Below are 16,750 nucleotides of genomic sequence, written 5' to 3' on the forward strand. Positions count from 1 at the left end.
AATTTAGTTAAGTTTTAGTATAGTCACAGGGTTGTGCAACCATCACTACAATTTTATGACATTTTAGCTTCCCATTCCTTTTGGAATGGTATCACACAATGTTTCTTTTTGTGACTGCCTTCTTTCACTTAGTGGAATATTTTCAAGGTTCATCCACTTTGCAGGATGTATCAGTACTTCGTTGTGGCTTTTTTACAACTGAATAATATTCCATTGTATGTATATATCATATTTCATTCATCTCTTCACCAGCTGATGGCCATTTCCACCCTTGGCTGCAATGAACATTTGTGTAAAAGTTTTTGTGTGGGTTTATGTTTTCATTCTCCTGCTATCTAAGTAAGAGTGGAATTGCTGTGTCACATGTTAATTCTATGTTTAATCATTTGATGAACCACCAAATTATTTTCCAAAGTAGCTACATTATTCTATGTTCCCACCAGCAACATACTGAAGTTGTAATTTCTCCACATCCTCACCAACACATTCTTTTCCTTGAAGTTTTTTCAAAATTATAGCTACTGTAATGAGTATAAAGTGATTATCTCCTGATTTTGATTTATATTTTCCTAATGATTAACATTCCTAATGATTAACACTAACATTTTTCCATCTTGTTGATAACAGGACATGTAGTATATTTTATAAAAATATATACATATGTTGGAGGATATCTGCTCAAATATTTACTATTAATAAGGTGAATGATCAAAAAAGTTAGGAGACCAGTGATATAGGTAAAAGATGACAAAAGTCTGAATTAAGGAATGTGGGTAGGATATGAAAGATATTTAAGAAGCAGAGGTGACAGGATTTGTGACTAAAAGTATAAAATGGAGTCAGGCAGGAAGCGTGTGGTTTTGGCCAGTGAGGGACACAATTACAAGAATGACTTCCTACTCTGAAATTCCAGATGCCTGCCTGTCGGAGGAGGTCATTGAGATGCATTAGCTGAAAGGCAAGCTGGACCTGAGCAACTGGAGGCTCCTCACCTCTACCCCGTCCATGAAATGTGCATTTGCCTCCCCTTCCCAAGCTAGAAGCTTCCCTAAGGACACAGCCTCAAAATAGTAGTATGTTTTTGAGACCATCTGTATGGTATACAAGACTGAACTCAATTAATTCATGATTCTGGCAGGTGGGTGCAAAGATCTACTCACCTTGTGGCCACCCAAGACAGGCCTCTTAAGTAAGTTCCCTTGCTTATTAAAACTGCTACCTACCAATTTGAAGTGGCCTTCTTTCTTTTCTCCTTGCCCTCAGTGTACAGGGGCCAGATTATGAAAGAACCCTGCCACACTCATCTGGCCCTTGGCCATAACTGCCTTGATGGTCAAACCACAGGATAAAAAGAGAGGTGAGAAGCAAGCAGAAGGCTTTCCTTTGTTTCAAATCAGTGTTTATCACAAGGCCTGGCCTTCCACAATTAGCATTTAGTGATCAAACTAATCACTGGTTAGTGATTCAAATAATCATTGACCATTGATTCATAACTTTACAGGAAAGGGCGGATTCAAAGAAGAAAACAGGACTAGATATCAGGAAATGGTAACTCCATAAGATGCAAATGAGACAGAGCAGGGATTAGACTTGGGTCTCCTAACCCTGACTGTGAAATCCAGTATTCCTTGCCTTTTCCACAAGGAGGAAAAAAAAAAAAAAGATAAAACTCTTTGCCTCTTGAGTAGCACATCTTGCATGGATGCAGAGGGAGGATGCTTACTGACAAGGAAGATACTTACTACAAGGACTGGTAAAGACCAGACCAAACCAATCTGCACCAAATTGGACCCCAGTGCTGGAATTTCATGGACTTGTTCCCTCATAATAATACTAAAAATCCCACCCAGGTGGAGATTTCACGTTATTTTGACATGTGATATATGAAGAAGCATGAATTTTAAATGCATACGTGCTAATAAACCCCCACCTCTACATGCTTACAAAGTACCCCTTTCCACCCAACTTTCTTTTAAAAACTCTCCCTAACCTTGCCTCAGGGGAGTCAGCCTGCAGAGCTTTCATTTGTGTTGACTCCCCTGTCCCACTAAAGCCTTGCTTGAAACTCCCGTTTGGCTTCTTGTCAATTTCTATTGCTGAGAAAGCCCAAGAGCCCACTTCAGTTTCACACGTCTCTAAAAAAGTAGTGAAAGACACAGTAGGGGTTGTAAGGATTACAGTGCAGTCCCTTTAAGTATGATCTGCGCGGCTTGCAGCCTGGATACCTGATCTGTCTTAAAACATTCATGGTCCTTGGCCCCTGACCTGGACCTCATTAACCTGGTATGGCGATGCTGGGACACGTGCACTTTCAACAAGTCTCCAGATCATTTCTGTACACACTAAAACTGAAAATGACTGCTTTGATGAGTAGTAGAAAGGGAGGTCCTGAATAGATCCTGAAGAGGGCCAACCATGAAATCCTAAGTTTAGAGTAATGTACAAGAAGGAGAAACAAAACTTAAATTTTCAATATCCCCAAAAGAAGAAAAATGTGCTTTGGCAACCCTGCCATGAAAACAACTAAGATGATGACTCCTACATAGCAGAGTTGTTCAGAAAGAACCACACTGCACTGATAATAATCAATTTTAATAATGAAGGCTAATATGTTTTGGATAGAAGACAAGAATAAATTAAAGCTTGCAAATGACAGGGTGATGATGAACAGTATGTCTTTAAAAGCACCAAACAATCTTTTAATTGCCTGTTTAGTTTTTTCCTAACACTATTAAGTTTTTTTCCAGTAGGGTACTCACATTGTTATACATGAATTTTATAAACTAAAATTATCCAAGTAGTACTGGCATTTAGGGGAGTCATAGCTAGGCTGTGGGTGTATGGAGAAAGGAAAGATGGCTGGGCTAATTCAGTGGTTCTCAATAGCAGCAGGTAGCAGTGGGGTGTGTTTTGACCCCACAGGATATTTGGCAATGTCTGCAGACATTTTTGGTTGTCACAGCTAGGGGGATGATACTGGTATCTAGTGGGTAGCGCTGGGGATATTGCTAAACATCCTACAATTCAAAGGACAACCCCCACAACAAAGAACAAAAACCCCACAACTGGCACTTGTGCTGAGGTTGGTAATGCCAGGACTAAATCACGAGGACTAGTAGTCTTCAAGGTACTGGAAAACTAGTGGGTGCATCTAGATAAGTATTCCAGGATTCACTGAAGGTGCACTATGATAACTCTTCCAAAGATATCCCCACAAAGTCTCTATTTGATGTGGAGGGTACACCAAATTCTGAACAGGCTGCGGGTAGCCTAACTCTTCTCTCCCTTTTTCTAAGCTATTCTTTATCACATGCTTCATTTTACACATTTATTTCTAAATTGTCCTATTACTCTCAAAGGCAAAACATCTTCATTTTTAAGTAAAAAAACATGGTGACCTGGGCAAAAAATACAGAGCTAATGAAAGAACCTTAAAAACACTCTAGAACAGTCTTCTCAATTTTCCAGTTGGAAAACTGAGGCCCACAAAGGCTTGGTGATTTATTTGTGGAGGAGGAAAACATCTTCTTTTATTATTTTTTATAACAAGGTAATTAAATTCCTGAAAGTACTTGGTCATCTTGTCATAAGTAATAAAGAAACATGTCTCTTCTTGGTTATTACCTTATTTAAAATCCTAAATACATCATTTGATAACATTACATAAGCAGGGTTTTTTTTTTTTTTGTATCTCTATGGATTTATGTTCAAAATGAGGAAAAATATTAAAAATTTTATGCATTCTATTTTTAGTTCCAGTGTAAAGCATTTGTTTAAAATGAGAGATTTTTTTGCCTTGGAAAAGGTGCTTGCTTACCTGGTCTCATGGTAAAAAAAAAATACACAAATAGAGAAACACATTCATTTTCATGTGCCAGTGACTTACTAAAATACAGCCCATACAAATATAGAACACAAGTACATTTTCAAAGTAGAAAGTAAATAGAACTGTAGAACCATAGTAAGGAAAGAACAAGTTAAAACTTGTAAGTTGCTCTATGCTTATTAATGCTCCTTCTAAACTTCAACTCATCTTTTTCCTGGATCTTTTATAAGAATGATTGTGAGAAAGACCAATCTATTGAAAAGTAAGTACTGGAAAATCCCTCGTGAAATTAACAGAACAAAACCCAACTTCTGAAGGTATTTGTTGCCTCTGGTTAGTTGTTCAATTGTCTTTTTCTTCTCATACCTTATATAATATGGCTTACTGTCTATTTCAAGTACCCGAAATTAAAGTGGGGGAACGCATTTGCTTTAAGAGGTCATAGTTTAGGTGGGTAGATGGAGAATTCTGCTAATAAACTTTTTGGTCATCAATAAGATGACCTGTTCTCTTACCATTTGGTTAGACTTGAAAATTAAATGCCATTCTGCCTTGTAAAGTGAACTGGCCTGGTCCTTTCTATTCTTAACAGTTTTTTGTTTTTGTTTTTGTTTTTGTAGTCTGTGAACAACATAGCAACAGTAATGCTTACATGGGAGTATCCAATTCATGTTAATAATAATTATAAATTAACAAAACGAAAAGAATTTTTCATTAAACCATGTCTCCTCTCTTCTTACCACCAGTCTATTTTTTATGAACTCACAGCAAGACTTGTATGTATTCCCTTCCTCCGTTTCCTTCCTACTTTCCAATCCTTTCTCAAAGAAGACTAACGTGGTTCTCTTCCCATCACTCCACAAACTGCTCTCACCAAGGGACCCGATGAGCTCCTGCCACTTCATAGGAGATATTTTTTTGTACTAATTTTACCTGACCTCTCTCCTCTTTCTCCCCTTTCCTGGCACAACATTCTCCCTGTTTTTTCTTGACAACAGAAAAATTGTTTCTCAAATGTCCATTTTGGTCTCCTTCTGAGCACTGAGCATTTCAACATTTGGAAGCAGAAAGAGGAAAAGGACCCAGGAAAGAACCCTAGGAAGAAGCAACAGGATGAAAACCAGATGGTGAGGTCACAAAAGCCAAGTCAGCAAGACAGCACAATCCCCAGGTGCTGAAGTCTAGATGATAGTCCTTATTCTTTTACTTCAATGAGTCACTGGGAACACTCATTCCACACTCTCAAGATGTCTCAAATACTTCCACTTCTATCCATCTCTTCTACAAATAACTTTATTTTTCCTCTCATTATTTCCCCTGCCTTTATTTTTATTTTATTTAAGGATTTATTTATTTATTTGGGGGAAAGAGAGAGAGAGAACAAGCAGGGGGAATGGCAGGCAGAGGAAGAGGAGAGATGCAGGCTCCCTGCTGCACAGGGTAGCCCAATGCTGTGGGGGGGGGGGGGTGTTGGGGGATGGGGGAGGGGGACTAGATCCCATGACCCTGGGATCACGACCTGAGCTGAAGGCAGATGCTTAAGTGGCTGAGTCACCCAGGCTCCCCTCCCATACCATTAAAATTAGGCTTTCTGCTTCTATTAGCTTCTTCCTCTAATACTTTCTTCCTATTATAACATAAATAATTTTTTAAAAAGATTTTATTTATTTGACAGTCAGAGATTACAAGTAGGCAGAGAGGCAGTCAGAGAGAAGAGGAAGCAGGCTCCCTGCTGAGCAGAGAGCCCGATGTGGGGCTTGATCCCAGGACCCTGGGATCATGACCTGAGCCAAAGGCAGAGGCTTTAACCCACTGAGCCACCCAGGCGCCCCATAACATAAATAATTTTTGAAGCACAGATTTGGTCACATTACTTTCCTGCTTAAACTGTTACCCTAAAGATGTTGGGGAACCAGTGAAGCATCCAAAATCCTACACATGACCTTTCATCATTTGGCCATACTTCTACAGAGGAATGGATCTTGCCTTTTCTCAATATTTTGTGCTCAAGTCACATTTGATAACTTTTATGTGGTTCTAACATCTCAGTACTTTCTCCTCTGGGCCTTTTTGACCCTCTATTGCATCATTTTCTCTTGCCACATCACATCTAACTGCTACTCATCCTTTAAGTTTCATATAAGACACCATACTTCCTCTTCCACTATACATGGCAACTTCCTGTGCTCTAATCAAACTGTATTATACTTACTTGCATGTTTTGTATTCAGAGAATATCTGGGTTTCATTTATCTTTCTGTCTCCAGAGCCTAAAATAGTCTCTCAAGTGTAACAGGCACAAAATATGTTGATAATCCATGATATCAGGTAGGTAGAGGAGTCAGTTAACATCAACACCTGGTTGACTAGAGCCAAATGAAACTACTGCTATTACTGCACCAAAAAGAAATTCACAAGGACATCAAACTACCTTCCAAAATCCTTAACTAGTCAATGGCAATAGGGGAACTGCAGACAGGTTTAAAATTGGCAAAACTGGCCTGTTTACCATGTCCTCAAAACAGAGTTTTAAGGAGGAGAGGGACATAAAATATGATCTTGAGAGAGATCAATCTGATAATAAAAGAGAAACTTAGATGACTACATTTGGAATACTGTTCTACTGTACGTTGTCTGGATTACCTAGGAAACCCACATGGTCCATTTAGCTCCTCCCTGAAGGTAGGAAAGTCTCTTCCCCTTTGTATTGTGGATAGTGGATCCCTGGGAATATTCTTATAATACCCAGCATCAAATACAGCCTGGGATATGGGAAAAGTTCAATAAAATAAGTGAACGAATAAATGAATGAATAAACAAATTTCAAAAAAGCTGGTTTTCAAGCCAGGATGTCGAACCCCAGCCAGTTATTTAAAAAATCTGAGCTGTTAGTACAAACAAAATCAAAAACCTAAGCCCACCATTTGTAACAGCATGGATGGACCTAAGAGGGGTATAATGCTAAATGAAACAAGTCAGACAGAAAAAGACAAATACCATATAATTCCTCTTATATGTGGAATCTAAAGAACAAAACAAATGAATAAACAAATAAGCAAAAAGCAGAGCGAGACCCATAAATACAGAAAGCAGACTAATGGTTCCTAGAGGGGAGGAGGGGTGGAAGATGGGCAAAACGGATGAAGGAAAATAGGAGGAGTAGGTTTCCAGATATGGAATGAGTAAGGCACGGGGATGAAAAGTACAGCATAGATCGCAGAGTCAATGGAATTGTAATAGTGTGTATGAGAACAGATGGGAGCTACACTTGTGGTGAGCAGAGCATAACTCAGAGAGTTGTTAAATCACTATGCTGCACATCTGAAACTAATGTAATGTGGTGTGTCAACTATACTTCAATTAAAAAAAATAAAACCAGAGTAAACTAATCCCCTATGACTGAGTAGCAAACATTTGAAACATATTCCAACGATGTGTTTTACCCACCATGACTCAGTTGTGTCAGCTTCCAATACGAAGTGTAAAACCCAGTACACTACATTTTGCCCCATTTATACAATACACCTTCCAAGGCAAGGGCTTACCCTTGCTGTCAAAATGTGTAGTATTATTCCAATCAAATGTTAATAAGATTATTTTATATAAAGTACTTTTTCCCAAAGTCAAAGCACTATCAAAATAACTAACCTGAGACAATTTTGTTGTAGTAGCAGGCAGAAGTGGACGACTAAACTTTTTCTGAGATCCAATGGCTGCTGGAAATGGTGGTGCAGAAAATACAGCTGCAACACAGTTAATTTTGTTTATCCACCCTTGCATTTCCTCTGGACTCCTATGAGAAACAGATAAATTTACATGAGGTTATTTCTCTATCTTAAATACATCACACCTAGCCCATTTCTTATTACCAATTTAAAATGGCACATAAAATCATTTATTTATTTTTCTTGGTATAATTAATTCCTGACAAAATTTCATTGAGATTTAACATTTTCAACAGCAATCACCATGGAAATAAGAGGCCCTGGAACCCATGATCATTATAGTATAGTGATTATAGTATAAGTGATTATTCCTCAAGGATACAAAAGGGGGAAAGAAGCAAAATAACTTGATATTAAATATTAACCCCTTACTTTGATACTAAGCTGAGTCAAAAATAAAAAATTTAATCATCTCTTCCAATCACATAATTCAATTTTAAAATCCAACTGAGGGACAAATTGATAGAATTTAAAAGGAATGTAAAGAGGCAACACCCACTTGGAAAGCAGCTTTGAGTTTCCTGAAAAGTTAACTATAGGTTTATCATATAACCCAGCAATTCTACTTCTAAGTATACACCCAAGAGAAATAAAAACATATAGGCACAAAAAGATTTGTATCTGAAAGCATAAGAGTCCAAAAGGGAAAACAGTCTAAATGTCTATCAACTAGTGAATGAATTTTAAAAATGTGGTATACATCCATACAGTGGAACACTACTCAGCACTAAAGGCATGAAGTGGAGATATATGTTACAACATGGTGAACCCCCAAAACTTTGTGGTAAGTGAAGAAAGCCAAACATATATCATTATAAGACTCCATGTATATGAGAAGTCCAGTAAAGGCAATACTATAGAGACAGAAAGGGGATTAGTGGTGTCTAGGGCTGGGGTAGAAACACAGAGTGACTACAAAATGGTCATGGAGGATCTCTTTGGGGTGACAGAAGTGTTCCAAAACTGGATTTTGGTGATGGTTGCACAATTCTGTAAATATGCTTTTTAAAAAATAACTGAATTGTACACTTAACCCAGGTGAGATTAATCAGATGTTAAAAATCTACCTGACAGGATGTGAAAATCATCTGATGTCATTAATATACTTTTAACTTGAATGTTATATATTTGCAGAGACCAGCACGGATAGCACTTAATAAATATTTGTGAATTCATAAATTGGAGAAATAGTTGTGAGCCAGGATAATTGTATATATACTGTATATACTGTATATATATATACATATATATATATGTATATATTATATACTGTATATAATCAGTAAACAGAAAATGGACAAAACGTGAATCCACATAAAATCCTTTCCTTTACTGATGACTCTGAGAGACCACTCTAGAAATCAGCTCCTCGTTGCACCCCATATGCTTCTCTAATCTGATTTCTCTGGCTCTGTTGATTCAATTCTGTCTGAAGTAATTAGAGATTTTTGGTTATCATATTTGGTATTTTAGTAAAAAAAATGGGGAATAGAATAATTTGAAGGACTCTGATGACTAATAGCTGTAATTATACATCTGGCTATGATTCCCTCTGTGGTGTTAAAGCTGTCTTACTCCCACACTAAAAAAAATCCTGTGTAACTTGGATTTCCTTACATCTTCCTCCTCACCTGATGTCAGCAATTTCATACCTCGGCAAATTCAACATTCATAAGCCACCAGAGTATCTGCTGTTGTTCTAATTTCTTTTCTTGATCTTACATTGCTATGATCAACAAGCATGCAGATACTTGTGCTCACTATCTTGATGTCCAATTTTAAGACCAGTGCCAACTGTGATCAATTGGTGGGGTTCTGTTGAGAGTGATTCTGAAGTCAAGTACAGGTAGGTTGTGGAAAGCATCCCATGAAGAATTAACACTGCCACAAAATTAACACTGATGCTATGTGCTCCTATAAAAATTCCCGTTCTAGAGGCTCCGTTCTGAAAATCCAGTTTCTCACTTCACAAATCCAGAATTCTCCATGTGAAGAAGTCCACTTCTAATCTGAAGGTTGTCATGGGCCCCTTATTAAACTGGCAATCTATTCCATTTCCTTGCCCACAACATAATTTTATCTTTTTCTTCTAGTTTTATCACAGACTATTAGAGCTCAGAAGGAGAGAGAAGAGCCAGAGAGGGAACAAAGTGGAAATCTATACTTACTGAACAATTTCTATGTGCCAGGCACTGTAGGAAGTACTTATATACTTGATTTCGTTTAATTCTCACAAGAACCTTGTGAGATAAATCATTATCATCTGCATTAGTGACAAGCTAAGGTTCAGGGTTAGGTTAAATTACATGTCAGGACAAAGAGCTAGGAAATGGTGGTTTGAATTTAGGTCTATTTTACTTATTGTGTGATAAAATTTGTACACCACAACCTTTAAGTTAAGTTCTAGATTAAGATTAAGTTCTAGATATGGTATAAGTGGCTGACTGAAAGTCACAGGGCTACTTTGTAGCTAACAAAAAACTGGAACCCATGGTTTCTATTTTTGATTCCAGTTTCTTAGTTGTCTCTCTAGGGGAACCAGTTAATGACTTTGAATCCAACTCAATTTCCCCTGTAGGCTCTGATTCTATGCCTTGGTATAAGGTGATGCTATGCAAATTAAGAAATGAAACCAAACCAGTGAAACATACTGGGCTTGAAAAAGCAAGACCCTCCAGTCAGCAGTTTTAAGTTTAAGCACATTCGGCTTCTTCTCATAGTCTGTGGCCTTGGATGCCAGCGCGTGATGCACACTCACGGCGTTTTTCAAATCCTCTTCAGACAGGGCCTTTTCTGGTTTATATTCATCCTATAGATGGATACAAAGAAAACCAAGACAAGATCATGTTCAGATTTCACCCCCTCTTTTTATGATAAGGGAAAAAACCCCTCTAAAACTAAAAGAAAAGAAATGAGAAAATCCATGAAAGTGCATGAAGAAAGTGCCATGGTATAAAAACAACTCTTTGCTACTTCAGATACCCATAAACAGAATTACACTGATGGTGTAAACCGTGCTGTTGTTTTCTTTATTCTAAAGATATTGTATTTTCTTGACACTTTCTTTTGAGTCCAATATTATCAAAGGAAAATGAACAGTAAAAAAAAATGATTCCTCTAGCTGTTCTTTGAAAGAGAAGAGGAAAATCAGATTACTATTCAGGAGAAGCTTAGCTATATTATAATAAATTGGGAAAATGGATAAAATTATATAAAACAGAAGGTGTCCAGTGCAGATGCACTTTTATCTTTAGGAATGAATTACACACAATTCACAGAATTTATAAAGGTTTTCTGTACGGCTTCCCTCCAAAATAACAACAACAAAAATTCCAACTAGTACAATAATGAGAATTTAAAGCAAATTTGATTATTATTATCATACATTTATATTTAGTAGTTTCCCTAGATCCCTTAGAATAAAAAAAGACTTCAAAGAAAGCAATTAAATACAGTAGGCATTATGAACTGTTTTAAATGTTTTCTAGTGTGTAAGGTCCCTTCTTTCCCTTTCCTGTAATCTGTCAGACATGATGCTAAATAAACCTACATTTCTGTGAAGAAAAGATAATAAGCACACACTCTTCTTCTTACCTTCTAATTAGTTAAAAAAAAAAAAAAATCCTAAAAGGAAGACATTATCTATTCTCTTATCATAGTCTGGTTTTATAAATTTCCATAAAAACAATGACACTTTGTCATACCTCCTACTTCCTTCTCCCAAACCCTCCACAAATCAAGCAATTCAAACATACTATTGCTATTAATTCAAACGGAGGGAGAAATCAATAGAAACAAATGATCCTATAATGATCAGCCAGTGACAGTTCTGAGAGACAAAGGTAAGGAAAACCTTAAAATACACAGTGAATACCAATAGGAATATAAAGATTACCCAAATTTATAATATTAAATGATGAAATTACTACTTTAAATTGCAACAAATCTATTTTATTAAGCCTCAGAGATTAAGAACTGCTGTTGAGGGGCGCCTGGGTGGCTCAGTGGGTTAAAGCCTCTGCCTTCAGCTCAGGTCATGATCCCAGGGTCCTGGGATCGAGCCCCACATCGAGCCCCACATCGGGCTCTCTGCTCAGCAGGGAGCCTGCTTCCTCCTCTCTCTGCCTGCTGCTCTGCCTACTTGTGATCTCCGTCTGTCAAATAAATAAAATCTTAAAAAAAAAAAAAAAAAAACTGCTGTTGACAATGACAGTTATCCAGAATGGCATGATGAAGAAAGAAAATAAAAAATAATCTTAAAATAAATACAATATACTTATACCTATCTGTTCTACAATTCCCATTACTGCATAAAGGTATAATCTAGCTACGTTTTGGGGTCTTGTCTTCTCTAAATGAGATTTTTTTCTTAGTGACTTAACATTCCAAAGATTCACAAATCTCCTCCCAGGGGAACTGTCATTATAGGACGGAGTATCAATTAGAGGTAAAGCTCCCTTTCAACCTCATGATTGTGCTACAACAGAACCCTATATAGCTGAACATCCACTCATGTTAACCACTTACCTCCATATAGGAATCTGAAGCAGATAAATAACGGGGAGTGGGTGTAAAAGACCAGGGCCAAAATTATCTTCAGAGAATTTATATGCTACCTCCATTTGCATACATACTCATCTCTAACACCCTGGATATTGGAATTTGCATAGGGATCACCTTAGAAATTTCTGTGTATCATTTTTGATGTCTAGGTCTATGATGTAGCCTTTTATCTTAATTCCTTCTCACTAGTTTCTTTTAATTTTTTTTTTTTAATTTAAGAGGACTACTTAAAAAAAAATAAGAGGACTACTTAGTTCTTTTGCTTTTCTGATTTCCTCTTTAATTAAGAAAGGATTTGAGGCTAGAATTTTTCCTCTGAGTACAGGTTGCAAATAGTTTTAGAATAAAAAGTATTTTTCATTGTTCCCTAGTTTGCAGTTTTATTTTTTGATCTCTTCTTTGATTTTAGTCATGTCAAACAGAATGTTTAAGTTTAAGATACCTAAGGTTTTAGTTATTTATCATTATATATTTCTAATTTTATTGGCTTCTGACCAGAGATTTTATAGCACTCTGTAAAATCTGTTATTTTTTCAAAATTTGTTAAGGTTTTCAAACCTTTGATTTTTGTTGATGTTCCCTGGAATATAGAAAAATATTATTCTCTGAGGGATGTGTGTTTTATATTTATTGATTCAATCCCTCTATGTCCTTACATCATTTTTTCTACAAGTTCATCCTCTTGAGGCAAATATACTGACCTCGTTCACTACATTGTATTTTAAGCTCTCCTCGCATTTCTAATAGTTTTTGTTCCACATTTTAGCTGCTATGTTGTTTGAGGTATTTAGGCTTATGACCGTTACCTTTCTTACATGATGTGCTATTTATTACTCTAAAATGTTCTTTATCCAGTAGTGCTTAGTTATATAACATAAAAACTTAAAAGGTTCTCTCTCCCATAAAAATGTTCTAATTCTCTACTAACAGTCCACATGAATAAGATTTTTAAAATCATTTAATTTCCCTCCTTCTCATTAATTCTAAACTTTGCTGAAATACTTTATTATGTTTGTTCTGCAATCTTATTAAAATTACCTTGTGTTATGTATTTTCTGTTTCAGGAAAACTTCGCACTTACATGTTTACTGAGTCTCTCCTTATTCTTTTAATTGCTCACTTACTTTCTATCTTTCTTCTATCTTTAGGTTTCAACTATTTTTTTTCAGGTGAATGATACACTCTAGTTTTTATTTCCAAATGTCTTCCATTTTCTTTGACAGGTATAGAACTCTTCGTTGCAGTTCTCTTCTATTCAGTAACCTATAGATGCTATTCTATTGCCTTCTACCTTCCAGCTTTATAAATGTCCAATGCTAGTCTGATTCTTTTTTCCCTTTATTACTGTATTTTCTGTTAGGAGTCTTACAGAGATTTCTTTTTATTCTCAGAATTTAGGAAATTTTTCTAGGCTATGCCTTAATATTCTCATCTGCCCAGTTCGGAATGAAAAAAATTCCTACCCTAATATGATTATTCACTTGGGCTGCTAACTGTTACTAGAAATACTCAACTCAGATGCGCAGATGTGTGCCAGCATTGATTTATGGTCTACAGCTATGGTTGTACACATTTCCAACTGACAATTCTTTCACATATCCATGATAATTTCTTTGTTGCATTCTGCCAAATATTCTGCAGTTTTTTCAACACCCCCTGACTCAGCACAACCGTAGTTAAGAGTTTAGGTCCCTGTTAGAACTCTCTAAGTTCAAATGACTAGTTCTAATATAATACTTAATGTTTTCATGACCATAGGTTAATTAAACTTATTAAGCTTCACTTTCTAAGATTGAGAAGCAGTGATAATACTTTCCTCATAGAACTGTATGATGAAATTAAATGAGGTACTGTTTCTAAAACTCAATGTTCACAGCATATAGTAACCACTCAAATGCTAGCTGGTCTATTTTCCAATAATAATTTCTTAGTAACCTATAGTTTGACCTTGTATTTTATAAGGTCAAACTTGTAAATATAAAACTTCCTGCTTACATACCAATATTTGGTGACCACCTTTGTTTTCTTTCTTCCTAAAACAGAAGAATCCTGCTCAAGGCTAACCCTCCATTGACCTTTCCTATGAGCTTATTTCATTATTATCATTCTTCTCTATTTTTAATTATCCACGATCCTCTGGCTTTTTCCCCAAAGCCTAAAAGTACACTCCAAGTCTCTTATAGCTTCTTCTGAATATTGCTCCCTTCTCTGGTATCACCTCTTTTCTTTTAGATGAGTTACAAGTCCATCTTAGCTGTTTTTATATATTGATTTCTTGTTTACCTGTTAACCCATTGCAAACTGGAATTCATTTCTATGCTCCACTGAAAATCCTCTGGCAAAGATCATCAATGGCCTCTTAATTGAAAAATTCAATAAATTATTGTCTGTTCTCATCATATGGCACCCAAAGAAGTCAACAATATTTTTTAAATTCTTCCTTTGCTTCTATTAAAATACATCCCTGGTTTCTCTCCTACCTTGCTGAGCATTTCTTCATTATCTCCTCTTTAGACAAACCTTCAGATGTTAGTTCTGTCATTGTTTTTCATCTTTTCTCATTCCCCAAATACCTCTCGGGATTATTACAATTGCTCTTATCTATTAAACTCCTACCTATATCATGATGTCTAACAAACTGCTATAGGTAGAATAAGAAACAGGAGACCAGCTGATAGCTATTAACAATGAAAGATTTAAGCCTTTGAGCTTGGAGAAATATAAATATTCTTAGAACATATCCTCTATCTGCTGATATTTTCATTTAAAACCAAGCCTAAAGGATGACATTCTTAGACTGCTCTAAAAGTGCAAAGGATTTTAAAATGTAACATTTATTATAGCTCTAAGTAAAAGCAAACAGTAATTATCAAACTTGGGAGAATTGTACCATTGTTGCAGAAGAAGACTCCATTCTACAGCAGTCTCCAAAAGTATGATACACTGCCAGTTTACCTTATATTGGAAGGAAAATACTGCACAGGACAGAAATGGTAGACAAGATCTATATAGTTAGGATGGAACCGAAGTCTAGAAATTTTAAGTCTCACAAACTTCTGATTTTGTAGTTAATAGTAATATCACTTTACCATGAAAAAAAAAAAGGCAAAATAGGAGAGGATCAAGATACTGGAAAAGGAAGATCCTGAGCTCATCCCCTCCCATGAATACACCAAAGCTACAACTACTTATAGACAACCATCTCTGAGAACAAACTGAAGAATAGAAGAACAGATTATACACAACTAAGGATATAAAAAAAAATCCATAAAGAGCTGGTAGGAGGGGCAGGATGTTGTTTAGTTAAGAACTACACTCCTGGTTCATTGAGCAACAGAAAAAGGGATTTCTAAACCAATGAGGGCCTTCCCTGAGGATGGAGGGTTCCAGGACACACATTAGGCTCCACAGCTCAGGGGATCTGCATCAGAAAGATAAGCACCCATGAAGTCTGGCTTTGAAAATCAGTGGGGCTTGGATCTGGGAGGACTTAAGGGGCACACACATAACTCACTTGCTCCAAGTTCCAGCACAGATACAACAGTTTCAAAAGTGCCTGGGTTAACAGAGAAGGAGATACATCAACTAATCTTACGGTATGTATTAGAGAGAGAGGAATCTGTTGGAATGTTCTTTGGGGATGGGGGGTGCTGGCAGGAACCATTTCTGACACTCTCTATCTACTGGGCTAGCACCATTCACCTAATGTTAACATTTGCCTGTGGACTTAAACTGCCAAACTGCTTACCCCAAACCAGCATTCCCTCCCAAGTGGCTCCCTGCCCCACAAAACATGCTGGTGGCCTCGGCTGGCATTAGTGACCCCAACCTAGGGAGCCACCCCTGCACACTAGAGCATCTGCAACAATCATAGCCGTACCTCACAGCCAGCTGCATCAGAAACCTATCCCACCCATCAGCACTCCTACAGTTGTCATAGCCAGGCCTCTCAGCTAGCTATATGGGGAGCCAACCCAGCACACCAGAATGCCTGCAGCAGTCACATCCAGAATGCTTGGCAAGATGGGTTAGGGGCCAACCCCACTCACCAGCATGTCTACAGTGGTCATAGCCAAGCCTCACAGACAACCATGTTGAGACAGTCCTATAAACTAGTGAGTCTGCCAATCCTGACCCAGCTACAAGAGAAGAGTTCACACTGCCAACACAAGGGCTTGAATGACTAAAGTTTACACTACTGGGCCCCACAGGACACCTTCTGCATAAACCCACTCCTTCAAAACTGGGAGATGTAACTGATCTACCTAATACACAGAAACAAACACAGAAAGTTAACACAAAATGAAGAGATAAAGGAATATATTCCAAATGAAAGAACAAGACAAAACCCAAGAAGAACTAAATGAAACAGACATAACCAATCTATCAGATAAAGAGTTTAAAGTGATGGTCATAAAGAGGCTCACTGAAATCAGGAGGAGAATGGATAAACACAATAAGAACTTCAACAAAGAAAGTATAAAAAAGAATCATCAGAGCTAAAGGATACAATAACTAAAATGAAAAATACACAAGAGGGAATCAACAGCAGCAGATTAAATGAAGCAGAAGAATGGGGCAGTGATCTGGGAGACAAACAGTGGAAATCACCTATGATAGCAAAAAGAAAAAAGAA

At 37.0% G+C, this 16,750-nt stretch overlaps 1 protein-coding gene across 10 annotated transcripts in view; it reads right to left on the reverse strand.

The window, feature by feature from the left end:
* Positions 1-16,750, reverse strand: part of PSD3 (pleckstrin and Sec7 domain containing 3) — a 769,411-nt gene that overhangs the window by 54,407 nt on the left and 698,254 nt on the right. For all 10 annotated transcript variants that reach the window (XM_059155883.1, XM_059155885.1, XM_059155884.1 and 7 more), the window contains 2 exons: positions 10,203-10,360; positions 7,475-7,619 (listed from right to left, as the gene is read on the reverse strand). In XM_059155883.1, coding sequence (XP_059011866.1) covers positions 7,475-7,619; positions 10,203-10,360 — 303 coding nt within the window. The remainder of the gene's footprint in view (positions 1-7,474; positions 7,620-10,202; positions 10,361-16,750) is intronic.

The sequence above is a fragment of the Mustela lutreola genome, chromosome 18, assembly GCF_030435805.1.
Source record: "Mustela lutreola isolate mMusLut2 chromosome 18, mMusLut2.pri, whole genome shotgun sequence".
Lineage (NCBI taxonomy): Eukaryota > Metazoa > Chordata > Mammalia > Carnivora > Mustelidae > Mustela > Mustela lutreola.